This window comes from Bactrocera latifrons, unplaced genomic scaffold (assembly GCF_001853355.1).
Source record: "Bactrocera latifrons isolate USDA-ARS-PBARC rearing strain unplaced genomic scaffold, ASM185335v1 scaffold_206, whole genome shotgun sequence".
Lineage (NCBI taxonomy): Eukaryota > Metazoa > Arthropoda > Insecta > Diptera > Tephritidae > Bactrocera > Bactrocera latifrons.
The window spans coordinates 346614-374114 of record NW_017535586.1 but is presented as its reverse complement, the minus strand read 5'-3'; the positions used below and the strand labels follow the sequence as shown (position 1 = coordinate 374114).

The window sequence follows — 27501 nt, the reverse complement described above, 5'->3', positions numbered from 1 at the left end:
CTTGGCAATAGCATAGAAAAATATAAATTAGTTGTTTATTTTGTGTATTTAAAGATCAAGAAAATCATTCTTTGTTGGTTTGTCCGGGATAAGAAGATACATTTACTTAATTAACGAGCAAAAATACATACATAAGAAATAATGTGGGCTTGCTAAGCTAAAATAGAAATAAATATGTATTTATATATTTAAACATAAACGTATGTGTATGTGTATATATGTTACAACCATAAATTTAATTGTAATAGCATTTATTAAATAACAGCGCTTAAATTAGTTAAAGACAGTTTTTAAATAAAAAATACCTTTATTTCATTGCGGTTTTAAATACTTTAGTGTATAAAAATAGAATTTGAAAAGTGAGGAATGTTCTAAACGTTAAACAATCTTCTATTACAAAAATTAAACTATTACAAAAACATAACCTTGACTGCTGTGGTTCTCCCAAGAAAAGGTAATTCCACTTCATTGTAAAAGTCAGAGTCTGTTATTTAACTGATATTTAATTTGCTGTTTGAAGAAATTCCTAAAACTTCCCTCTTACTTTTAATGTGATTATCGATGGAATCGCGTTGAGAGCACTTCACAATTTTATACAAAAGGGTTACTTCTAATGCTCGTGAGAAAATTTAAAATTTAAAGATTTCAAATATGTGTATTTAGTATATAAACATTTCATTCACTTTGAGGTCAACCATGAAACTGTAAATCGGTTTCTGATTAATTATTCTTATTATTTTGCTTTATATATATGTACATCATGTATGTATTGCTCTGGTATAATGATTGTAATGTGTCTAAGGGTTTATTTTGAGCTATCCTCCATTTCATTAAAAATTTATTAGTATACAAGGTTGTATATTAATTATATAATACAAAATGCTTGCCTAAAATACATATATTACAGCATATTTCATCTGAATAATCTCAACCTGAAAGACATGATATAAAATGCGAGAATTCTTAGTACAATAAATAGCGATAACAAAAATATGGCAGCCAGTTTATAATTTGCATTGGCCAAATCCATGTTCTTAAGGAAGAACACTGGATGGGAGTGATGGCAGTAAAATTCCTTACACTCCATTTTTGCCCGACCGTAACCGAAAAGCGACAACATCGATCCATCCAAGGCATACTTGAGAAATGAAATATCGAACATCCATTTTAAATAGAATGGAGAGTCTTTTCTTTGAAGGAAGAATCCAGAAAACGCCAGGAAAGGACAAATAAAACATGGTCCAAAGATGGCGCCATACTGAGAATAATCATAAAATAATTAACATAATTTGTATATATACATATATGTATATGTATACATTTGAACTTAAACTTACATGAACACTCAGAGCTGAGCCTACACTGAGTCCAATGCTTTGTCCGACCAGAGCTGTAAGAAAAACGATCGTGAAGTATAAAGCGAATCGCATTAGCTCCATAGGCTGTCCAGTCAGATAATACGTAGGAAATATGAAGAGACTCGTACATATAAGCTGTATTGGGATATCGGCTAAAGTAATCGCAATATAATACGCGCGAAGTGAATACCAACGATTAAAATGTTCCCGTGAAACTATGGGAAATTCTAGGGGAACTGAGAAAATTTTAAAATAATTACTCTGTAATTAAAGAAAAGTTGCTTCTTACATTTCGTTAGGATCGACGAGAAGGCACAGAACATAATGAACATTATTGTATAGAAGGCATAACGGAAAATATTCATTGCATTCGCGGCATCATTTCCAATATCATAGTAGAGGAAGCCGATGAGTAGTGCTACTCCGAAATGAATACTGAATCGCAGTGTTGTAAGCGAATTATCACGCCAAAGCAGTAGATAAGTACGGGTTAGCAAAATTGCTAATTGACGGAAAAATGGTGTAGCATAAATATTATCACTTTTACAAATATGTCCGGTATCAATTGAAATTCTCGATTTCCTCGGTTTAGAAAATCGACTATCACTACAGCATTGATGCTGTTTCTCTTTGGTATATGTGCTCGTGTTAGAAACACGTGATGGCAATTCTTCAACTGGTGTTGACGCTGCATTTGAGGTTGAAAAGGAACGTTTGACCAGTCGATACCCAGTATTACGACCGTTTTGCATTTTCTCAATAAGTAGTTTATTATTTGGACCATAATCGTTTGTACTTATTTCCATAACTTTTAAAAATTAAAAATATTAAATTTAATATTATTTGCCAAATTTATAAGACAATAAAAAAAGACTTACGAAAGTCGCAAGGATTGTACGATTGTGGACAGTGTAAACCATTTTCAGCTAGGAAGGGAACCAAATTGTCTGTTCTGCCTGCATATATGCAGGAGCCCTCTGCGATCGCGAACAAATGGTCGATCATTCGAAATACTATGGCGCTGGGCTGGTGAATTATGCATATGATCGTGCGACCTTCCATCGCCAGAGTTTTTAATAGAGAAATGCACTGATTGGATGTAGAGCTGTCCAGCCCACTGTAAAATTTAGAAAAAAAGCAATATATTTGTATGTTATGTAATAATCTGTCACCGAAAAGAGTTTGTTGACTTCGAACTAGTAAAAAGTGATTTGTAAAGTGGAAATATAATAGTAATTTATTTTATCCTAATTTAACAGAACCTTTGTTGACATATAACATATCTTCATTTTTTTTATTCTATTACTAATATAATTCTGTAATTATTTACCTGGTTGGCTCATCTAATATTAAAATTGGTGGGTTATTCACTATTTCTAGTGAAATCGCCAATCGTTTCTTTTGGCCACCCGATAAGTCACCAGTCCTCGTGTTGAGCGACTCAAGCAAACCCATGGACTTCAGAATGTTCAACACCTAATGATTTACAATATATCTTAAGATATAACTAAATGTTATGAAAAAATCTTCATTTCGTTATGTACCCGCTCACGTTTTTCTATCGCGTTCATTTGAGCACCGATTTTGAGGTTAGCAGCGAAATTCATTGCCTCCTTGACAGTGAGAAAAGGTTGCAGTGTGGTATCCTGCGTGATAAAGGCTACATTTGGTTTGAATGTTTTCACGTCACGCGGATTACCGTTGATCCTTATATTCCCCGAAAACCCGTAAACCCTATAAATTATAGAAAATTTTATATTTAGGGCATTAATCGCGATTAACTTTTATTTTTCTATTACGTATATGATGAGAGAATATTGAGCAGTGTGCTCTTGCCGGCTCCAGACGGTCCTACGACTGCACTGAGTTCACCGGAACGAAATTCTCCCGTAACACCATTGAGGACCTGCTTATCTTCTGAAAAAAACTCAAAGAGAAAATTTCGAACATAAATCGCTTAAAATAATATGTATTTAAAATTTGTATTGGATAATCTGTAACGATATCCCGCATAATATAAAATGATTTATAGGGCTGTCAAGGGAACTAATTTTAATTTGTGGATTTGGTATGAATTGATCCATAATGAGTACAAAGACTACTGATTACTTGTCTTATCAGTACTAAATTTTCGGAATTGAAATACTAAATTCCCCACTTTCAAAAGGTTGCTGATTAATGGTAGTTTCTGATAATAAAACATGCAGCAAACTTACCTGTTTAAAATCGAGCAGGTTAATAAATACACGTATGCTAATCGCATATCTTGTTTGATTGCTTCAAGTGGCCAGATTACTGTACTCATTATATAAATACATCACCGTACAAAATTGTAATATTTATAATTTAGATTTCCTTAAGCCTACAGTAAAGCAAATTATATTGGTGATATGGATGCATATAGAACATTTGCTTCCCTTTACAGCAGACATTTGCTTTGACAGAAGCTAAAAATTGGGAAATTCTCATCTTTACGTATTGCCAAGCAAAAGTCGCCATTTTTATTAATGAGTTGTCCTTTGTTGTCGTTAAAGTATGAATTGTCAAGCAATGCTAGGAAAATTGTATGTGAATTTATAAATTGTGTACGCATATACATACATATGCAATCATTTGTATGTGCATAGTACGTAGAGATTACCGCTTTGACGTTGGGATGATCTACTTTCTCTCATCTATATGGTAATGAAAAATCAAGCCCAATGTTGCTCTAGCCAAATTTTTACCGGCTCAAACTGGAGTTTTAATTCCAACAATACTAATAATCAATTTGTAAAAGTTTATATTAATACTCGTTCTAAGTTAGCATGAACCCTTAAATCTGATTGAAATAACTATTTTAAGAAGAAAGAAGAATTGCAGATTTGCAGATATCAAAGCGGTCTAAATACAAATGGTTCGCTCTAACAATGACGGCGATAAAAAAAATAAAAAATAATTTTATTTGTATGGTTCTTTTAATAGCAGTTAAGGCGCAAACCCAGTTTATCCGCGTAAAAAGTGTTTTTTGGGGATTTTTATATGAAACCAACGGCAGTAATTACATATTCAAAATGTTGAGGATATATGTATTTATATATAATTAATGAATTTCAACAACAAATCGAAATAAAAAATATGTAGATACATATGTTAAGATCATCTCACAGAAAAATATCTTTTATGCAAAATTTTAGGTCAATATTTAAATAATTGAAGGACTGTTCGTATACATACAGATGGACGGTCAGGCAAGAAATTTCGAATTTCTCTCAAAAATTATGCGATTCATGTGATGCGTTCACTCTGCTTGGCAGGATCTTTGTTCATATTATTTAATTTAGGAACCATATTGTATGTGCGTAACTGCTCGACTATGTTTTTGATCAGGTTATAACTTGAATGTATCCAAATCGATTTTAGTAAGTATTGACTCTCTCAATTCCTCATTAACACGTGTGGTAGGAAAAACAGAAATATTAAACGTCAAATCACCAATACGCATCGTTATGTATGAGTAATACTTGTATTATTTTTTTTGTTAAAATTAAACTTTCAAAACTTCTTGTGAACGTAAAAAGTTATTCAGTTCTAATTACATAGAAAATATTAGCTTATCAAGGTCATATTCATATTCGAATACGTTTTCCAGAATGTGTAGTCATAAGCCATGTATGCGTGCTCCCTAGATTCATGGTAAATGGAATAATGGATAGATAGTTGATTTCAACTAAGTGGCTCTTCCGTTCATATACTACGCGAAAAGTCAAAGATCATTCAACTACAAACTAAATTTTGCATGTGGTACAGAAATAAGAATGGCGCATTGCAATATATTTATATACACTCATATGTTTCTTTGTATATGGACAGAGCCTATTCTTAAGTTATTAAGAACGCGTGATTGTGATAAATACATCTCTTAAGTATGCGTTTGCAGTTAGTTTTAGAATTAATGCAGATTCAACCATAGCAAATTATAGCAGACAATTATTTTATTCTCCTCTTTTCTGTTTGATGACTCATTACAGCAGTAAAATAATGTAATTTTAATTCAACCTTAATGTGGGATAAAAATAATTATTTCATCAAAGTGAATATGAATAATAATAATTTGTCCTTGGCCTGACCTAGCACTAGGATTTACACTATTACTAACCTCTTTTGAATAAACCGGTCTTAACACCATAGCAAATATTTTCAAAACTTATGTTTATCGATTTGATTTGCTTTGGGTATTCATGTTGAAGCAGTCTGCTTGCTTTCTCCAAAGGTCCGCTTTCATAAGGAGGAGTCTGATGAGTTCTACTTGTCTTACTTGCCGTAACATATCCAGCTTTCGAAAGAGTTGCGTTGACAGTTTCCGCAAACTCGTTTTCATAAGACTCTGTCTTCGAAAGCCGCCTGTTCATTGATATGTTGTCCGAATAATTCGTTTTATTAGTATCGTATTTATAAACAATTTCTGGTGTTGTAGTTTTTAGTGTTGTCGAGTTGGTTTCTGTTGTTGCAATTTTACGCATCTTCGACTCTGAAATCTCCTTTTCGAGCTTTATGGGTCCGTGTTTATCACCCGACATATATTCCTTCGAACTTATATTAGTGATGTTTCTTCTGCTGTTCAAATCGCAGATATTGTCTTCGGTATTAGTTTTCCTTGCGGCTTGATCACGGTTTGTACTATAAGAAACTTCGATGGCGGAGAGCAATCCAAAGTTTATATTCGGTGTAGACATTTTAATTATACGTATTTTTGTTCTTTAACTTTTTAAGTTTTTTGTTGAACCAGTTATTAACTTTTCTTATTTAAATTAACATTACCGAATAATTGTTCTACGCGAGCATCCATACATACATACGCAAATCTGTGTTAAGCTTTCTAAAAAAAATTAACTTAATCGTACGATTAATTATTATTATTATTGTCTTTAATGCACTATTTTTTTAATGTTTTTAGTCATCCATTCGGAATGTTGGTAAACACAGCAAAGATATTACAGTCTCATAGATCATTTACAGCCATTATTTTTATTTTAAATAGTTAATGGCTCCACTAAATGCTTTTTATAACGACTATTCATTTATGACTATAATCGGGTAAAACATCTTCTGCTGAACTTTTGGACCTGGGAAGCATTTTTAACTTTACATTTGTTAAAATTATGTAGTCGATGGAGCTTAAAGTCGCATTATCATATACATACTAGGGTAACTCCAAAAAAAAAAATTTTTTTTTCGTTTGGTACTCTGAACAAGGGGTTTCTAGACAGCTCTAAGGAAGCCTCTCCAAGAATGAGTTCTTAAATGTAACGGGAAGGTCCTCCTATTTGAAATTTTYTATTTTTTCTTATTATGATATAGAAAACTTTATATATCGCTTCCAACTACTTGAAAATATCTTGTTTCTTAGATTTTGTAGGAAATTGAATGCTCTACAAAAAAGGTCGGTAGGATTTTTTCGTAAACCCAACCGTTTAAAAGATTAAAAACAGTTAAAGTTTGATTATTTTTGGGAAATTTTTTTATTTCTTACGAATTTTATAACTCAATGAAATAAAATCATTATGAATAATGAAACTCATAGTTTTGTAGAAAATTTACTGCTCTATAAAAATGGTCTTAAATGAGTTTTCGATTAAGTTAAGCGTTTACGAGATATTCATCGTCAAACATCARTGCATATTAGGGTGAATCAAAAAATAATTTTTTTTTTCGTTTGGTTCTCTGAAAAATAAGGTTCCTAGGCACCTCTCAGAAAGCCTCTCCAAAAACCTATGAGTTTCATCGTTCACGATAATTTAATTCACTGAGTTACAAAATTCATAAGAAATAAAAAAATTTCCCAAAAATGATTAAACGAAAAAATCGTACAGACCTTTTTTGTAGAGCATTCAATTTCCTACAAAATCTAAGAAACAAGATATTTTTTCAAGTAGTTGGAAGCGAGATATAAAGTTTTCTATATCATAATAAGAAAAAATAGAAAATTTTAAGTAGGAGGACCTTCCCGTTACATTTAAGAACTCATTCTTGGAGAGGCTTCCTTAGAGGTGTCTAGGAACCYATTTTTCAGAGTACCAAACGAAAAAATTTTTTTTTTTGAATCACCCTAATACATATATACATACATATAGGATATGATATAGATTTTGGTATTCACAGGGTTTTTATATAGAAGATTAAGTTTATAACCGTCTTCCAATTATTCAATGAAATTTAATAAATTAAAGCTATCTTATTTCATACACACAAACATTCAAACGAATTAATTTTTTGTGGTTACAGAAAATTTCTTTTTGTTTATTATTATTGCACTTCGCTTGGATTGGATTCATAAATTGCATTTGTTTTGATTATATACGTCGTAGTTTGGCTTTCACATGATATCCACATTTTCTCTTTCCTATTGTTTATTTGTGGGTTTTGTTTGCACTCTCGCACAAAAGAACAGGTGCGTTGAGGGGGATGAATTTTAACGGTCAGAGGTTATTTAATACCGTAATCTCACTAGTAACCATAATATTCATTTCAGCTTATGCAATTTTGTATTTGACACTCTTATTTTCTTGTTGTTATTTTCGCAATCAGCCTCTCTCTTGTAAAAACGCTCTCTATGATTAAAAGGCAAACCGACTAATTTTATACTCATAGAACATAAACACTTCAACACCGGAAAACAAAGTTACACAATTCATATGTATATAGTACGTACGTTGATTTATATTGATGGAGATATATAGAAACAGTTTATATAAAATTAACTTAAGTGCTAAAAAGCCCAACTAAGTGAAATTATTTGCATCGAATCGCATTTAAAAAGTTATTGTATAAATCAATGTTTTTTTAAACCTCAAATCCAATATTTACAAATGTAAGAAAAGTACATCGTAGATACATACATACATAACTAGCAATAGTAAGCAGTCTCGCTTGAACTTCTAAGCTCTCACCAAATTTCAATAAGACAGAGCGGGCTCTCATATTTATACATCTGTATATTTGAATACACTTAATTTTGGTGTTTTTGTTTATTTTCTTTTATATATCATTCGTCCGCAAAATTAGAATTAGTAAACGTTTCTGCGGAAGGAGAGCTCAAATTCAGGGTAGCGGCATCTTGTCAATGAGCATTTCGATTTGCATATAATTCTTTCCATTCCCACGCCCATCACCTGTTTCTCGTCCTCTATTTACATATGCCCCACATTTTGTTACTTTTACTATTACAACTTGGTTTTTTGTTTTTAGCAAAGAATGACAATTACACATATGTAAGTATGCATCTTCATACATATGTATGTACATGAAGAATATTTCTTAGCATGTTGGCAATTTATATTGTAATCATATTAATAGCGTACTAGCTGATAAACTTTTGAACTTTATTAATCAAGCTATGTAAATACAAATGTATGTACATACATACATAAGTCCTGATTGCAAAAAGTGATGTTTCCCGCAAWCTGGAAATAAGATATGCAAACCACCAGTATGTGTATCATTTCGATAACCCAAAAACTGCAAACAATTGATTCAAGGGATATTTCTTTATACCTGTCCTAGAATTGCAGTCGTCTCACATTCTATAGTACACTCTTCTGACCATAGTTGATTATCAGTTAGTCGGCTCAATAAACTATAATTGGTACAACGATGTAAAGCATATTGTACGACCTACATATTTAACGTGCTTCTTAGTTCTCATCTCTTTAGCTTTGGGTATGCTTCTATTATGTATACTCATGTTCACATCAACATATGTATGTGTGCCGAAATTATATTTGGCCCATGCACTTGTCAAATTGTTATTCCAGAAAGACATGCCTGATATTTCAAAAACTTCGTATATAATCTCTCTCTTATGTATATCTATACATACGTATAACGAACATTTTTATAGTTTTGCCGGCGAAATTGTAAAATACCGTAAAATACATATGTACAGGTACATAATATATAGTACTTTGTTTTACTTATATTACGCACTATTTCCGCATATCAAACACTCGAAAAATTATGTATGCTGGTAAATATTCACAAACACGGATATGTAATATGTTTTTAGCAGGATTAATCGAAAATCAGATGTAATAACTTTTGTATTCATCTTGTACTTTAAACTAATGTTATAGTTTTTAGCACTTCATGCATTTGAGGCATAAGCGTTTGCATGTTTGTATTATTTTTAACACACATGTATGTATATAGCTTCATATACTATGTACTTGTGATTTGATTGCAGGTGATAATGCAATTAAGCGMGAGCTTATCTTATTAAATTCAATTTGAACTGTTAAATTAAAAAGTACCAAWAGTATTTCTATATTTTTGGATTGTAATCACTCCTCTAAAATTTAACAAAGTACCTTTGGAAATAATTATCACTAATGTTCAATGCGAGGTAGTGCCGCGACCTACCAGCAAGCACGTTCAACGAAATTTCATAGACTGATTTGAGTAAGCGACGAACTACCCTGAATACAGGCGAGACGATGAGATCTAAGTACGAATATTCATATGTATGCGTATACTGCCAGATACGAATGTATATACATACATACATATAGTACTTTGTGCATTGAAAATCAGTGTTGCCGTTAACCACTTGTGCCCTTGTCATTAACAAAATGTTAGTTTTGAAACATAATTATTCATATATCGCAAAGAAAAATATAATATTTTTAAATATTAATAATATTAATAAAAATCCAAATCAAATTTGAATATTTCTATAAATTTTAATTCAATTTGTGTATTCATGAGACTTCATCTAACATTTTTCTTATCTAAAATAAAATTATTTCTTATTCTCTCCTTCTTGGTCTTCTTCTTTTTGTTCTTGAGAATTTTTAGCTTATCAGAATTGAGAATTATTGCGTGCACTCTTCTTCGTTTTGTATTACTTTCCATTCCTTGGACAACACATAACTTGATCAATTTACTGATAAGAAACTATTTCTTCATACAAGTGATTATTTATAATAAATACATTTATAATATGTAAATATGTGTATTGTAATATTGCAGTCTTACTCCTGAACATAATAACAGCCTCCATGCTTTACTTAAAACAATTAAACAATATATAAATAAATGAATATAAAATATTATGTATAAATAAAGAGAACGATCCTGGGGTTGAGAAAAGAGACAACCGAAAAAGTAAATTAATCGTGTTCTATGATTTAAAAAATAAAATACATTTTTGCTATTTCCAAAAACAATTTGTGATGTATATAGTATATATGTATGTAAAAAAAATTTACACAATTTGGGGTTTTTATAAATAGCCGAAATGTRTGAACAAGGACTGCCGCCCAATTTATGATTACCATATCTTATCTGCCTCTTTATCTTGGAGGTTTATGTAACAAGGTAATGCTTTTATATGTTGATAATACACATTTACAATTAGAGTTGATGACAAATGGGTATAGGGCTCAGTTAAAAAAAATCACATATGTATATCTTGGTAATCACTCCTCTATATGGTATATATGTATGTATGTATGCAAAAAATTCACACAATTTGGGGTTTTTATAAATAGCCGAAATGTGTGAACAAGGTCTGCCGCCCAATTTATGATTACTATATCTTATCTGCCTCTTTATCTTGGAGGTTTATGTCCTAGGGTAAATGCTTTTATATGTTGATAATACACATTTACAATTAAAGTTGATGACAAATGGGTATAGGGCTCAGTTAAAAAAATTCACATATGCATATCTTGGTAATAAAATGTTGAATACTTCTGTGGAGTTAGTGGTGACCTATAATCAAAAGAAAAAAACTTAAACAAAATCGTCATACTAAAACATGTAAGGAAAGGCTAAGTCTCTTGCAACATGAAGAAATTAATACCAGGGAAATTGCTAATCGATCCGATTTTACCTATTAACTAAAATGTGTCCTAGGTTTCATTAATGTACCTCACATACAATCACCAGTTCATATGGAATAAAGTTAGTCGGATATTCGAAAATCGTGATATTATTTATAAGGGGGCTAGGTCGAGTTTTTGTTTAGTTTTATTTATTTTAGGCACAGAGATACACTGTTATGAGTCAAACACGACACGTTGAGACAACTCCGACATACGAGTATGCAGTATAAAGTCACCCGTAAGTTCGCAAAACTTTATGTTAGATATAATATATTGGAGTATACGGAAGTATTGACCCGATTCAACTCATTTTTGATACATAGAGTTACCATTGTCAGAAAAGGATTTCCCTGAATTTCAGTTATATATCCCACACACTGACCGATATTTTCAGTCAAAAGTCAACTATAGATACTGGGGTCCACATATTCGGTACGGAGGGGTAGAACAATTTTGGTTAGATTTGGGCAATTTTTGGTCAAAAGATGACTTACTTTAAAGGAATTATTAGTGCAAAACTTTATCCCGTTATATTAATGGCAACTTGATTTGTGTACTGGAAAGTGAAAGAATCAAATGGAACTTAAAATTGTGGCATATGAGAAGTAGGTGGGGTTGTAGTCCCTTACTACTGCGATCCCATGTTCCAATTTTCAGTTTTATATCTTAATTTACTACTTAGTTATAGCACTTTATAGGTTTTCAGTTAAAGTCGTTTTCTGAGCATCGATTTGTTTAAGGTGACAAGGGCAACTGTTAGATGAACAAAACTATTATACTCTGTAGCAACAGATTGCAAGAGTTTAAAAAAACCTACTACACACCGCCTAAAAGTATGCTCTATTGTGTGTTTTGTGCCATATTTTCCTATATCGAGCATACCACACCTGTGTTACAATATTGCAAATATTTTAGATTCATTATTACTGCCAACTTTGATTAAGAATTATCTTTCAAATCAAATAGGAATCCGGAATGATGCATTGTTATCGAAATCTGGTCGGAACTCAATCCAGAAAATTAAAAACACATGTTCACAATAGATAATCCTTTTTGTTGTATGTAATTATACGAAAATATAAAATACAAGAGTAAAGAAAGACTTCAAAATAAGATAAGATAGGCTTATATATGTAAATTCTACTGTTGGAAGTGTCTAAGATGAGAAATCTGAAATCACCTGCATCCTCCAACGTTTGAGAAAAAATAGTGTCAGACCGCACAATTTATTATGCCTCACCATCAGAAAATAATTCTTATTAATAATGGGATTTTGAATAATAAATAGCTTTATAAGAAAATTAACTTTAGTGTGACAATTTGAAAAAGGTTTGAAAATAATTTTTTGTTTATAATAATGGCATTTTAGCTCTTCAGTTTCAGTAGTCTTAACACTTTGCACGTATTTTAATACTTTGCGTTAGAGTTTTACCAAATATTTACTATACAATTTAAGATAAGTACGCAATTAATTATTATTACATATGATATCTTTATCTTTAAAATATTGTTAGATATATACATGTACACACATACGTACCTGTTATGACTTTTATTAAATTTTCATCGAAATCATTTAGTTACATATAACTTTCGATAATCTTTGAAGCCTTTGACAACCTAGTCCACAAAGCATTTTCAATTATTTAATTTTATTCATTAATATGATTTTATTTTATAATTTAGTTGCATTTAAAATTAAACCAATGTTTTAATTTGATATTTTTTAATGTTCAAGTAATATTTTTATTACATTCGCTTAAGCTAGATCTAATCTAAATAAATCACATGTCTCCAACATTGTTTGTACATTTAGAATGTCTACCTACAACTTGTATATAGTATATCGTTTACGCCTAATTTTCGATGCTATAAGATTTTTCTAAATAACTTATAAGGGTTGAAGTTAACTAGATTTCGAGATTTTTTGGTAGATTTCTTTTCAGTAGAATTGGCAAGGACCAGCGAATCAATTCGATAAGTATTAAAATGTTTTTAGATATGCTGCATAAAAAAATATATATATTTCTTTATTTCTACAAATGAGCCTTTAAAAATGTAATACTATATTTTTTTGCTAAAATTGCAATTTTAGAACTACTAAAGTTATCGTATACGTACGTACAAAAACTTTTAAGTATTTAGAAGATTTGTATACAAATTTACAATTGTTCATTTTTGTTTTCACTTTTTATGTTTTAAGTTATTAAGGAACATAAGGGTGTAATTACGATGATCTAAAGGTCTTTAAAGTTCAAATAAGTAAAAACCATAATCCCCTTACGACATAGTATATATATATATAGTTGTTATTACTTATGCATACCCATATTTAAAAATAATTATTATTTGGTTTATATACTTAAACTACTAATATATTATAATTCATATTTTGTTAATTAACGTTTGTTCAATTTGTGCCAGAGCGTTATTAGAGTAAGTATATGCATAACGACAATCACGACAACCATCAGTGTGACGCAGTCAGCCATATTTACATCCGATATCATCATGTAGTTGAGAAATACTTTGGGACTTCGGAAATGGCAATACATTGCAGTATCCGGACATGTTAGAAATGGGCGTTCCAAGCCATAAATAGCATTAAGTGCGCCGTGGAAACCTGCTCGAAAATAGCTGATATGCCACATCCAGCGAAAGATAGGCGTGATATCGATGTATCGCGTGCAGAACCCAAACACTGAAAACAATACTGCCAGAATGGGACCCAAGAAAACTGCCAACTATGAGACGATTTCAGATATTATGCGATATTGTATACAAATTAAATTGTATATTCATGTATATGAGGTAATATTAAACTAAACCCTTACTTTGGTAGGTAGCGTGGCACCGACAAAGAAGCCCCAGGCTTGAGCACTAAGTGTCGCCAAAACGGCCAATACGACGAAGTAATATATCCGAAAGCACTCATTTGTGTTGTTGCCAGTTAGGTAAACGCTTATGGCCATGTAAATTACTGCGCAAATACTCTGAAAATATATTTGGAATTTGCATTAGTGGTTTATTCATGCACAAATTGTCTATAAGTATCTAAACGACAAGGGAGGACTGAGTCCAGAGGCCCGTGTGTGATGCGCCTTGGTACACAAGGTTTTTGCACAGAGTATACTCCAGTAACATTAAGATAGATTATAAAATTTAATGCCATTATTTGTATTAGTACATGCATATACACGAATATATTCATATATAATATAATCATGATATCAATCAATTAGTTTGTTATTCAGTTGCACCTCTACTTGACAAGTCGCACATTTTAATACGGATTTTAACTCTGCCGAGATTTGAACATGCGATTTGCCATGGCCAAACTTTCATTTACGTAATGTATGGAGGTCAATGCGAAAAAGTTTATTGACACTAAAGGTGAGCATCAAAATAAATACGAAGAATGCGTAAAAGTTTAAAATATGAATGTACCCACATGCACACATACATACGTATGTGGGCACTGCGAGTGAATAAATATAAACAGAAAAGCTTCGAAGTTTTGCTTTACATATAGAAATAAACAGTTTTTACCGCTAGCAGTAAATCACTTGGTTAGTAGATATTATATACATATGTATGTATATGTGTATAAATTCCTTACCTGAAATGGTATTTCAAAAGACAACATCGATAAGAAGTATGGAGTAAGACCGTACCACCGGTTGAAATGTTCTCGGGTCAGCATTCCAATTTCCAAAGGAACTGTCGGGATAAAATGTGAAGTGCATTATGTAGTGGCTAGTTCCGTTCCAAAACCAATATAGATGAGATAATAGGGGTGTATTAGTAAATAACTTCAATAATGGATAACCTAAATTTGTACAAAAATCATTCCCCTTCTGGTATAGATGAAATGTGTCATACCTGAATATTTCCGAGAATTGTAATTTATTTTCTAAGGTTAATCCCCATGTTCATTGAAAATTATTTATGCAAAACAGTTCGACTAATTACTTTTCCTATAAAATATTCCAGTGGTTTATTGAATCTCGTGGTTAATCGATTTTTAAGAAATACTAATATATCTATTGCTTTTCTTATTTATAAATTTTATAAGAGCAAGTTACTGACAGCAATTCGAATTCAATGAAACATATTCTCCAATTATTGGGAACTGATTTTAAAATACCTGTGGTATTAATTAAGTACTTTGTTCATCTACCACTTACTTCCGTACATACATACATACATATACAGTTAAATAAATGCAAAATAACATGGCATTACTTACATGTTAGCACCACAGCCATTTTGCCGGTGTAGACCAACAATAAAATTGTACCGTACAAATAGACGTAGTTGCCGAGCACAGTGGTCGCTTTATCGCCGACATTCATATACAAGTAACCAAATACCAAGCCAATTACAATGTGTGACATCAACCGAGCCAACAACAAGAACTGCAAAACAAAAAGTTAAAATGAAAAGCCCAATTTAGATAGTCAGTTAGCGGTATATCTCTCACAAATACTGCAATGCAAGTTTGGTTCATGAGGTCTGTTATAAAGTTGTTTGTAAAAATAATAAAAATTAATTATGTTCAAAAACTAAAAGGCTGCAAACTTGGCTGTGGTAACCAGTAGCCACTCATGCAAAAGTGTGTTAAGGTTATTGCAATTAAACCGTATGCAACTAGCTTGGACAGTTTATGGGTAATAAGATTTGCGCATGCTCATATACAAATGTACATACAACCATACAATATTATTGTGGAGTATAGTTGTTGCTCACGAGTGGGTTAATGTATCTACATTTGTAAGCCCGTATTCATACTTACACACGACTAGAAAAACGTAAGCCAATGCACGTATACACACTTAGTACAAATGGTATACACAGATATATTGATATAACTACTCAAGTAATAAAAAAAAATATGTTCGCATTAAATTTGATTTACTTAAGGTATTTTAAGAGGATATTGCTCTTGCTTACTATCAATTACAAAAGTGGTTGTTTATGCAATGTATAAGTACATAATGAGTCTGCATTCAATCTTTGTTTGATTGCTATCAAATGTTTTAATGGATTATTCTCTAAATTAAGTTGTTCAATTTCTTTTGTGAGAAGAATACAAAAACATATACAAATTGTTAATTGTGTCTATAATAATATTTTGTTTTTAAAACTAATTACGAGTAGTAAAAGTTTCGATAAAGATCGATATTATTTTCACTGCAAATTTTTTATTCATTACAAAAATGTACAATCAAATTTCATCGTCTTAGTTTCAATTTTGAAGTAGTTAAAACATAAAATCCCACTTATTTATATCTGAACAATCGGTGGCGAGGAAATTGTACATTAAAGTAGTCCGAAGTCACCGATTGGCTTTAAAATAATTCACGTTCATTATTATGCAAGTTTGAGTTAAAATATTCCATTTTCTTTAAACGCCTCTGTGTTAACGCCAATAACATAGAAAAATTTAAAAGGCTTGTGTTTGAAATTCATTGTATTGGTATCAGAGAGATGCAAAATGAGTATCTCTGACGCTATTCTTTATAGATTTATGGCACTTTCATTAGTTTTCAATATAACCGTTATATGGGGAGTGGACGGGGTTTTAAGCCGATTTTAAACCATATAGATGTTGTAAAAATATTTGTTCTGATCAGGTTTGGTTGATTTAGCTTAAGTGCCAAGGGAGATATAATATATACGTTAAATCAGTTTACTTTAGAAAAACTAACATAACATATGTACATACATTGACCCCGACGTCTTCTTCAATATTAATGCATCTGTCACATGACATAATTTATGTACATTGTTTTGTAAGATAATGTTTTATATATTTTTACCAGTTACATATATTTTGTGCAATACTGTACAATTAAGTACCTATTTAAATATATATTTCAAAAAACACTGAATTTACTATATGAGCGAAGTAAATTTTTTTTTAATTACTACTTAAGTGCACATTTTAATTTGGAATATAGCGGATGTTAATTGTTCAAGATTTTATGCAAACTTGTGTACAATTTATATTTACAAAAAAACAAAAAAATGCAAAAATCCGAACAATTTTTATAACCAAATAAAAAGTAAAACTCACATAATTCCGTCGGGCACATATAAAGATCCGATTCAGAAGCAGAAAATATTGCATTATAAATGAGGCCTGCTCGGTGTGTAAAGCCTTATAGGCCGTGCTACGTCGGCCATTAATTTTCCCACGGCCTGTTGGGCAAGCATCGCAATCTTTATCATCCAACTTTTCCCTTGTGCCGACACTGGCATTCAGCGATTTCACTTCCTCCAAAGCCACTTCGTCCGCGGCGGGTTTTACGTAATCGAAGGACGTAAGTTTGGACATAACGTTGGGGAAACGTTTCAAATTGCCAGCGATTTTGCTGCACGCATCTTTACCTAAAAACATTGGGGTTAAAGTTAAGTAATTAGTTATAATGATTTTATACATATGGGAGGGAATGAGAAAGCGATAATTAATATTTGTATTTGCATCGGTGTGTAATTATTCTATTTTATAATTTAACTTAAAGAATATTCGACTTTTGTCGACTTTGACACAATATATCTTACTTTTAATACGAGATAGCAAGCGTTGCACATTTATTTGTTGGTTATCTGCATCTTCGTGATACTTTTTGTTTGCTGCATTTATGAGTTTTACTAAATCGCGATCGTGCTCCCCCACCGCAACCTCCAGCACTATGGATAAAAATCAAACACATTGAAATCCTTCAATTATAGCGTAGTTGTATATGCTAACAATACATCTAGTTTACAACTAGTAATTTCTATTTGAAATCGAAAATATGGTAAATTTCGAAGTGAAAGTAAGCTAGTCCAACACGGAAATGGATTGTACCAAATACTATCTACGAGTTGGGGTTTTCAGGTCATACTGGAAACAAATGTAAATATAAAGGCAACTACTTTAAATGACTTACGAAAATCTGCTGGATTGTGATAACTTGGACACACCAGATCCTGCCCTTCTAGGAATGGTACAAGCTCTCTTACTGGCCCTTGGTAGATGCAACTTCCATCAACAACAGTGTATAGTTTGTCGAACATCTCGAAAATCAATGCGCTAGGCTGATGAATGGTACACACTATGGTATGACCGAGAGATGCCAACTTTTTTAATAGCGATACACATTGACTGCACGACGAACTGTCCAAACCACTGTAAAGATTCACGAATAGATGTCTCATTTTCATCTGCGTTTAATTAAAAATCTAATACATAATCTAAAATAATTTTCTTTGCAAGGAAATCGAAAAGGCCAATGAAACTGACGAGAGTATTTCAAATCATTAAAAAAAATAGTCCTAAGCAATTAATTTTTTAAAAGATCTCTTGCATAGTGTTAGAAATTCCATAGCTCGAACGTTTCTATTAGGTACGTACATACATATGTTTATATATGCATGCGATACATATGTATGTATTTACAAATAAATCGTCTGACTTTTGCAATGGACTAGGTGAGCCCTTTGAAAGCCAATGAGAAAAGTGCAATCAATGACAACTAATTATATGTTTAAAATTCATCGAATGCTAATAAAAATGCAATCGAACAAACCTGGCATTTTAATGCGTTTCATCGCGGTGTGTGGTGTTGTCGAAACTTCTTAGAACAAAAATTTATCATTATTTATATAAGTCTGAACTTAAAACATTTCATAATATTCATATGCATAACGGATATTTTGTAAATCCACTACATTTTCGAACTTTGATACCAGCCTACGCGACATCCGTGTACTGGCATTACAACGTGTACCTAGATTTTCATATTAATATTAAATATTCAATTGAATCATTAATTTTGTAATAATATAAAAATTATATCGAACACATCATAAGAGTATGACGCATCACATCACATCGATGCTACACCCACAAATTGGAATTGATAAAGTATTTCTCTCGGTGAAACGTGATAAAGTTTTTAAACCTTGTACATGGTAAGTCCGATGAGTACTTAGGGCAAACATTTTGGTAGGGTATTTTTAAATAGCTATCATGCCTCAATCGGTGGCCTGCCTATGTGATTTGGGGTCCTTTGTCGTACTGCTTACGAGTCAGCTTAGCGTTTCTCATCGAAAACAATATCGGTCAATATGAGAGATATGTATATGTATAATTAAAATTCAGAGCGAATACTTTCCTAATGTATGTCTGTGTGTCAAAAATGGGTTCAATCAGGTCAACACTTCCCTTATCCCCAATATACTTAATATAAAGATTTTAGAACTTCTGGGACGGGAGGAGGGTAACCGTTGGGTATTATATGTGTGGGCCAATATGTGAGTTATCTTAATAAAATTGAGAGAGTTGTGTTTTCTAATAACGGTGTACACTTGTGTTTAGAATGAATAAAATCGTTTAAAAACTCGCCCTAGAGCCCATATAAGTGACAAGAGTAAACAATGTTCGATTATACCCGGAGTTAGTTTCTCCTTACTTCTTTCATTTGATTTTAAATCCGCGGACATTAATTCGTATATATATACATATATACTATATACATATGTGTACGGATGCAACTTTCTATATCTCTACTATATAGAGTGTTTTAGGTAATGTTGCCAAGATAGTTGGGATGCAGTAATACAATTATACTATTCCTACGCTTATTCTACATTACATTTACTCTCATTATTTTACAGCTCACAATATATCGCAATAAAGGGTTATCTCATCTATTACTTATTTACGCTTTCAAATGTGTAATATTTACATAAGGATTGCGGATTTGTGCATGATTTTATACCTTATGTATAAATATATTATATATATATATATATATATGTACATATGTATTGGTGCATAAGTATATTTACAAGTATCAGAGTGCACTTATGATTAGGAATATTTATTTATACACTAAGGCAAAATGACTGATTATGGATGACATTGGCGCGTAGCTTCCGTTAGTTTTGCAAACGTTGTGAGTAAACTTATACAAGATTATAAAATAAACCTTCACTCGAATCTAAAATTTCATAATAATTTGCTCGAGCGAAAACAACAACACCCAGCAGAAAATTTAATCAATAATCCAGGCATTTTTAAGGGAGTAACGGGTGTTATGGCTAAATGTGTTGGTACATATGTGTATGTACATATATTTATATAACGAGTAAGAGACATTTAAATATCGCAACTACTGAAATACGTCCCTTTATTGCTTTTGCACTGAGGCTACAGATTGTTCAAAATGGCTTGGTGTATTTGTATATACACATCGCTTGTATGATTATTATGTTATAAAGAAAGAATATCAGAAAAATACTCACGTAGTTGGCTCGTCCAAAAACAAAACGGGGGGATTGCTTATCAGTTCGAGTGCTATGGCCAGTCGTTTTTTCTGGCCGCCAGACAACTTCCCCGCAAATACATGATACCGATGCTCCAATCCCAGCAGGGCCAATATATGTTTGATCTGTAACATAGCATAATAACAGCAATGATAACAGTTGCTCAGTTCCTTTAACTGTGGATAATTTTATACAGAGGTGTATATATGCATGTGTAAAAATTCAAAAATATATAAACTATTATAAACATATGTATGTATGTTATAAGAATCTGAAGGAGCACTTCATTTAAAAGAATTAAACAAACCTCGTTAGACTCGGCTGCAATATATGTATGTATGTATTTGAAATAACATCGAAATGATCCAATTCACAAATCAATTGACATAACTTACCAAGTTTTGTTTGTATTCCTTGGATGTACTGAAGCCCAGCTTGAGATGTGCGGCTAACATCATCGTTTCACCAATGGTCATCAGTGGCCTCAACAAGTCGTCTTGATGTATATAACAAGAAAGTTCTCGAAAACTGGGTGAGTTTGTTGAAATGGGATCCCCGTTGATACATATTGTGCCTGTTACACCAGTGGCTCTGTGAAAACAAATATTTCCTAAATTTTAATACGAATTTAATTAACATGATGCGAGACTGCTTGCATGCTTTGGTACATACATACATATGTAATTTATTATATGCAACCAAATTGTAACATTATTATGAAAAGGTTGTTTTGTGCTGAACTTGGCTTTTTATCTGCATTCTTGAAAGTAATAATAAAACACAGTCAACGCCATCTACAGTTCAATCAACTCAATGTCAAACCTGGACATGAAAATTTTTTGGTGTATGTGCATTATATATATACATTCGTATGTATATGTGCTCGTAGCTTAATCTGCAAAACCCTGTGTAACTTCTTATCTGGTGCTAATAAATTTTAAATTCAAGGTTTAATTCCTTTTACTTCCCATTGAGGTTCAGTGGCAGTTGAATAATGTCTACATTGTTAAGTTAGGTTAGGTTTAAATTCTTCCAAAAAAACACTATTAAGCGTCATAGATTTGTTTTGAAATTTTGCAAAATGTTCGCAGATTTGTGTAATAACCGTAGGCGTGTTTGGGTACGGTGTGCCATTTATTTTCAAATATTACAAATATCATCATGAAATTTTCGCTAATCGATACAATTTTCTTTGTTTCACTTTTAATGTACAACAAGTACGAATTTTATATGTTTATTTTTCAATTAAGTAATGCCTGGAGAATGATTCAACATTTCTTGCCTTAAAAAGCTTTAGGTAAAAAATAAACGCTGTTATTAAAATCCGCCCACATATATGTACACATGGTGAATTTATAAAACTATTTATAACTCACTCGCTAATATTTTATAGTTAAAGGAAAATCAGTAACTTGCAAAGGAAAGTTCGCTATTAGAATTATGACTCGACCATTTTTTTGTTTTTGATATTTACATATTCTCTTTTTAATATTTTATATCATGTTTTCGGGTGAACATCATAATTAAGTGAGACTACAGTCTTTCTGAATCGGAAATACATGCTTTTCGGTGCTTTTGGTTAATTTTGCGGCGCAATGCGCCAGATCGTTCCATTAGAGATATACTCGAACATATGTTGAAAGAATTTACCCACTTACAGATGAAGTTTCACCTATATAATTAGCAAATAATTAGTATGTCTTTGGAACACCTACCTAAAGCCTGTCATTACATTGAGTAGTGTACTCTTTCCAGAGCCTGATGGACCCATTATGGCGGTAAGTTCCCCAGCTCGGAATGCGCCGTTAATCCCATGTAAAATCTCCTTCGTTACTAAAACAAGTGAAAAGCAATAGATCAAATTCCACTATTGCATAGCTTAAAAATTCAAAGTTAAGTATGAATATTAAAAGCCACAATACGAATATTAAATTTTAATGAATCAATAACTTTCTACAACTTGGCTTACTATTATTTTTCCACGCCTAGCGAAAATTAATAAATTAAGTACATAATAAAGGTTTTTTATAGATAACTTACCAAATTTTCGTTCATGAAAATTAAACTTCCGCACTATGTACTTCACATTTTCGAATTCGATATCAATCTGTTTGCAAAGGTTAAAATTGGATTCCCAATTGTCATAATTACTCGGCTTGTACAAAACATTACTCGTGGAACTGGGATTCATACAAACAGATGATTTGTCGATTGACGTTTCCGAGTTAGCAGTATTAGAACAGCAATTAATGCCCGCCACACAAGCATCTGTAGACTTCACATCCTGCATCACAGTCATTTTTTTGTCGTTATCATTAACATTCGCTAAAAGTATAGCTGTAAAAAGAAAACATATAGGGGTTTCACATAGTCTTATAAAGTTATAAGTTAAAACGATCCGAAAACATAGCATTGAGAATTGTAAATGTGTAAACTCATTTTTGTATGTAATTCAACAACAATTTTTTAAACAAGTGTAGAAATGTGAGTACCCAAATAATAGAGTTAAAGCTTTAGGGTAAAATTAAAATTACGGAAATTAAGAGCTCTCTGACGTCTTTCGAAATTATATTGAAATTAGACCCACGGTTTCAATCTCTTTCATGAGTCTCTTAGAGTCTAGTGACTACCTTAAATATTGTCCAATAAATAAGTGGCTGTTGACAAACGTATGCACAGTTATTTTACACCATACAACCCCAATTATCGGTAATTGGTTAGAATGTTGGCCCTCCCTTAAAAGTTGCATGTCTCCTACATATGCACATGAATAGATTTTTACTTAAAGTGTATGTAATTTGATTACAAGTTTCCATAATTTGCTGCACTTTGCGTTACTCGTAATTACGTAAGAGGTACATATTATATATTTATGTAAAGATGTACATATGTATGCCAAAAATATTCTAACTCTCCCAGCGAAATGGAGCGTAGAAAGGAAATGTTTTTTTTAAATCGTAATAGTCACCAATAGCGTGCAGTGCAAATGTATATTTATGGTACGTATACAAGTATGTACATATATGAATATGAACACATGTGTGATAGCACACACAATTTCCAAGCAATTTCTAAAGCAATTTTCTTTTCGTCCGACTATAGAAACTTTCAACAAGTTGTCGAAAGTGTCAAATGTCAGCTTATACATACATATGTACATAGATACATTAATACGTAGGTATAAAGCTACAGTAGATAATTAAGATGATGTGTTAATTGCAAACTAAAGAATAAGGGATTATTCAATTAGAATATTGATGAACGAAATTTAATTACTTCTATATCAAATTAAACGATAATTGTAATTAACTAATACTATAGTATATATAGTATGTTCATTTGTCGATATAGTAACGCCACATATTATTTCATATCCAAAGTGACATTTGTCTGTTTCATGATTTAAAAAAGTCATTTACATGATTATTGGTATTTGAGATTATAAAACTTCTTGTTGATTTAGAAACCTTTAATAAAATCATTTGAGTAAATAAATTAAGGATTATTCAAGTGATTTACATATTCATGTACTAATTTAACATCGAGTTTTTTTTCGAGTGACTATACCTTATCAGAGGAGTAAATGTACAGCCGCACACGAGTCTACATACATACATACATACAAACGAATTTGTTATTAATTTTTGGTTGAGCTTATGTCGACAATCAATGGCAATATAAAGAAATCCAAACAAATAAAATGAAATAGGTCAGTGTCTATTGATAATTTAAAAAATACATAAATAAATAAGAGTCACATATAGTTTATAACCGAAAATAAATGTTGTCGAAACTAACAAAATTTCATTATATTTGAATATATTGGTTTGTATATTTGACAATATTTAATCAATAAACTAGTAATAAAAAAAAGGTAATGCGACTTTATACACATTATTGTTATATACAGTTCTGCCATATATAGTACTTACATATGTATGTACGAAGGTGAGTGCATTCCTCCACTTAGACCCATCAACATACATACATACAACATAATTACACCGCTCATAGATATACGCCGATTCTTTTCCATTTCCATTTTTTCGAATCCAAATAAGGGATCGCTTTTATTTGGATCTCTTATTTAGATCGTTTTTATTTTCGAAAAAATGGAATGTCCTATTGCCTTTTAAGTTTCCACAAAACAGATTATGGAATTTGAATGAGTGCTGTGTCTTATCAAGCTAGCTAGTATAGTGACAAAATCTAAGCTGGAGAATACATTTAATATATAAAGTATTATTGAAGTCAAAAATATATCATTGTAGTGTTCACAATGTCTGAATCGGGCGTCAGTTTCTGATCACTACAAAGTCTCGTTGGTTTCATTTAAACAATATGGTTTCAATAAGCGCTGAAATAGAAAACCTCTAATTACTTTGTTTGCAATTTTTATCTCCCTAATTGCAAGCCCACATATGAATTTATTATAAAATTTGTTTACATATGATAACATTTGATAATAATATGAAGCTTTTTAAAATATTGTGTAATTCTGATCCATGTCATTAATCTTGGATAGATGATTGGACAAGATTTCTCTTTCTTTTTTAAAGTCATATTATAAATGAACAGCCCGACACCACCAAATGAAAAATATTTTATGACAGATTTTCGCTAATATATTTTGGTTTTCCGCTAAAAAAGCTGCTTTTTATGATGACCTGCAACTAATTCCATCCAGGACCTGTTGAGCGCACGCCTCTTAGCACTAACTCCCGGTCAACATGAATATACTATTATGTATTCATGTGTGTACATACATACATATAAGTATGTATACGCATCTATGATATATGTATAGTCAAACATAATGTCACATAAGATAACAAACCTTTTATTATGTTCTGCTCTGCTCCTGTTTTGTTTTCTCTTGAGTTAAGGTTATTAGGTCTTTTCACTGGCTTATTTATAGATATTGCATTCGTTGTTGATGTGATTTATTCATTTGTACAAACTATGTAGATGCATGTATAAATTTTATTGGGGTATTTCTCAATTGGTATTTTATAATTGAAACTGATTAGGCTTGAAACTATGGTTTGTACACTTTTTTACATTAACTTTCTTTATTTTCTTCACTTGTATACTCATTGTTTATATATTTTTAACAAAATTATCATGGTTTTTACTTAATTCGATTTTCCCCAGCATGACAAAGCTTCCCACAATTATTTATTCACATAGATTCTCTTGAACTCATTTATTTGGTTATAAGTTTGTATTCGTAATATACATTATAAATGTTTGTGACTTTATTCCATTTCTTCCGTTCAATTCTGCACACTTCAATATATATCACTTAAATATAATTCAACAGTTGCTTGATACAGTCACCGTATTAAATACATGTGTTAACACTCCGTTTGCTTTTAGTAGACTGCAGAACAGCCCAACCAGCTCTCTTATAGACATTCGAAGTAATCGTAGCTTGTTTTTCCAACGTTCGTTTGCTCGTGAAGCACTACCAACACTTCCTCCGGTCAATAACATTTCGTGCTCTCACATTTCAATTTCACTGTTTACCGGGGCTTACTTTGCACGTACTCAGTCGGTTTGCGCTCACAGCGTTTTCTCTGACTCATTCAATTTTGGTACAAAGCGTTTCCCACATCAGCATTGAGCATTAAAACATTAGAATGCTGAAGAACTTTAATTTTTAGCCACAAGAGCATAGTGCAACAATCAATACCAACGAATGCAGTTTAATATATTAACATGTATGTATGTATATATGAACGTATGTAAATAATATATTAATAGGTACTAGTATATATGTAATGTTCGAAACCGCGAAATATTTAATGCCTGTTAATTTTTGCAGTTTATGAAAGTAAGCTTTTACAAATCGAAGTAAAGGGACATATGTATAATCCTCACAAAGTTTTAATATGCAAGTAAAGAACACTGCGGCAAGAGGCATATAACCTTGTTTTTAAAATCGAATCCTAACTTGAAGAAATAATGCACTATTAATCAAATGTAAGTTTTTTATTTCATTATGTTCAAGCGAAGAACTTAGCAATCGAGCAATCGTGAAGTGAAGAAAAATAATATGATTTGTAATTTCGAAAGGACGCTTGTTTTGAATTTACTAGTGGATAAATGTATAAATTTTGAAACCTTGAGGGTATCTTCAACTTTCTATGCTTATTTTTTTACTTGTTAGTCCAAAACTGTTATTGAAAAATTTACGGACTTTTAAAAAATAAAATGGTTGGGCTTTTGGGTCCCACTGATTGTAAGATAATCGAAAACTGGTGAATATCACGATAGGGTATGTACATACATACATATTTTAACCTGTGAAAATATTCTCTCGTTCAGTGCAGAATTTTAAAAGTGTTCTTAAACGTTCTGACTCTGAGATTCAGTGAGTAATGGTAGTTACAAATGCTTTTAATTAAAGACAATTTGATACCAATAGAAAACGCTTAGGATTCAAATGTAAAATAAATTTTAATTTTTAACTAAACTTTTCAAAGGATAATTACAAAATAACAGTAATGATAAATTTACATCCCTAACTATTGACTCAGTCAACACAATTGAAGAAGTGCACAGATATACATACATAAGTACATACTATATACATACATAATAAAAGCCGCACTTAAAACAACGAAAAAGGATGCAATAATAAATAACCCAGACAAGTTAAAATATTTAATTTTCAACTCACGCACTGTTTAGTCAGATGTCATCCCACATTCTACCATTTGTACGTGCGTTAGCCATTGGTGCTACCTGACTTCAGTCGCGTAATTGTCGACGTTTCATTAATACAACCAATACGGTAGTGTTGTGCAGATTCGTATATCCTATTTATAGTAGTAGTTCCAAAGCAAAAAAAAATCCTACCAAATACCGAATATGATGATTTTTATTATAATTTATTTTACTTTTCGTAGAATTTAACAGAAATCTTTGGTAATGCTCTCTGTTAATTAAAATATGGT

The 27501-nt window shown here is 31.5% G+C and overlaps 2 protein-coding genes across 5 annotated transcripts; both read right to left on the bottom strand.

Annotated features, from left to right (window-relative positions):
• Positions 1-234: 234 nt before the first annotated feature.
• Positions 235-9777, bottom strand: LOC108968207 (ATP-binding cassette sub-family G member 4). Its single transcript, XM_018932084.1, has 9 exons — positions 9704-9777; positions 5497-6463; positions 3158-3275; positions 2903-3092; positions 2689-2834; positions 2237-2475; positions 1648-2166; positions 1338-1594; positions 235-1258 (listed from the first exon to the last, which is right to left on the bottom strand). The coding sequence occupies exons 2-9, from the start codon at positions 6071-6073 to the stop codon at positions 914-916; spliced, it is 2391 nt and encodes a 796-aa protein (XP_018787629.1). The 5' UTR covers positions 6074-6463; positions 9704-9777; the 3' UTR covers positions 235-913.
• A 3153-nt stretch (positions 9778-12930) lies between these two features.
• LOC108968208 (ATP-binding cassette sub-family G member 1) lies at positions 12931-26137 on the bottom strand. 4 transcript variants are annotated; one of them, XM_018932085.1, is made up of 12 exons: positions 25377-26129; positions 22580-22876; positions 22255-22372; positions 20935-21130; positions 20519-20664; positions 18160-18398; positions 17789-17917; positions 17301-17614; positions 15471-15639; positions 14841-14941; positions 14056-14214; positions 13621-13965 (listed from the first exon to the last, which is right to left on the bottom strand). In XM_018932085.1, exons 2-12 carry the CDS (start codon positions 22836-22838, stop codon positions 13621-13623), a joined length of 2175 nt encoding a protein of 724 aa, XP_018787630.1. In that variant the 5' UTR covers positions 22839-22876; positions 25377-26129. The 4 variants fall into 4 exon arrangements, 3 of the variants coding, with proteins under 3 accessions (XP_018787631.1, XP_018787630.1, XP_018787632.1); XM_018932086.1 differs by lacking the exon at positions 25377-26129 and having other exon boundaries at positions 12931-13965; positions 22580-22838; XR_001993318.1 differs by lacking the exons at positions 13621-13965; positions 14056-14214; positions 14841-14941 and adding exons at positions 14958-15050; positions 15104-15198 and having other exon boundaries at positions 25377-26137.
• Between the last annotated feature and the right edge of the window lie 1364 nt (positions 26138-27501).

What these genes read in the sequence shown, in the direction of transcription:
- LOC108968207 (XM_018932084.1), bottom strand. Translation starts at nt 6,073, where the DNA reads ATGTCTACACCGAATATAAACTTTGGATTGCTCTCCGCCATCGAAGTT. An exon ending in GTACAATCCTTGCGACTTTC is followed by an intron (nt 2,167 to 2,236) that starts GTAAGTCTTTTT and finishes AATTTTTAAAAG; the next exon opens with TTATGGAAATAAGTACAAAC. An exon ending in CTCGTCGATCCTAACGAAAT is followed by an intron (nt 1,595 to 1,647) that starts GTAAGAAGCAAC and finishes AAATTTTCTCAG; the next exon opens with TTCCCCTAGAATTTCCCATA.
- LOC108968208 (XM_018932085.1), bottom strand. Translation starts at nt 22,838, where the DNA reads ATGACTGTGATGCAGGATGTGAAGTCTACAGATGCTTGTGTGGCGGGC. An exon ending in TCACAATCCAGCAGATTTTC is followed by an intron (nt 17,918 to 18,159) that starts GTAAGTCATTTA and finishes TTTTATCCATAG; the next exon opens with TGCTGGAGGTTGCGGTGGGG. An exon ending in TATGTGCCCGACGGAATTAT is followed by an intron (nt 15,640 to 17,300) that starts GTGAGTTTTACT and finishes TTTGTTTTGCAG; the next exon opens with TTCTTGTTGTTGGCTCGGTT.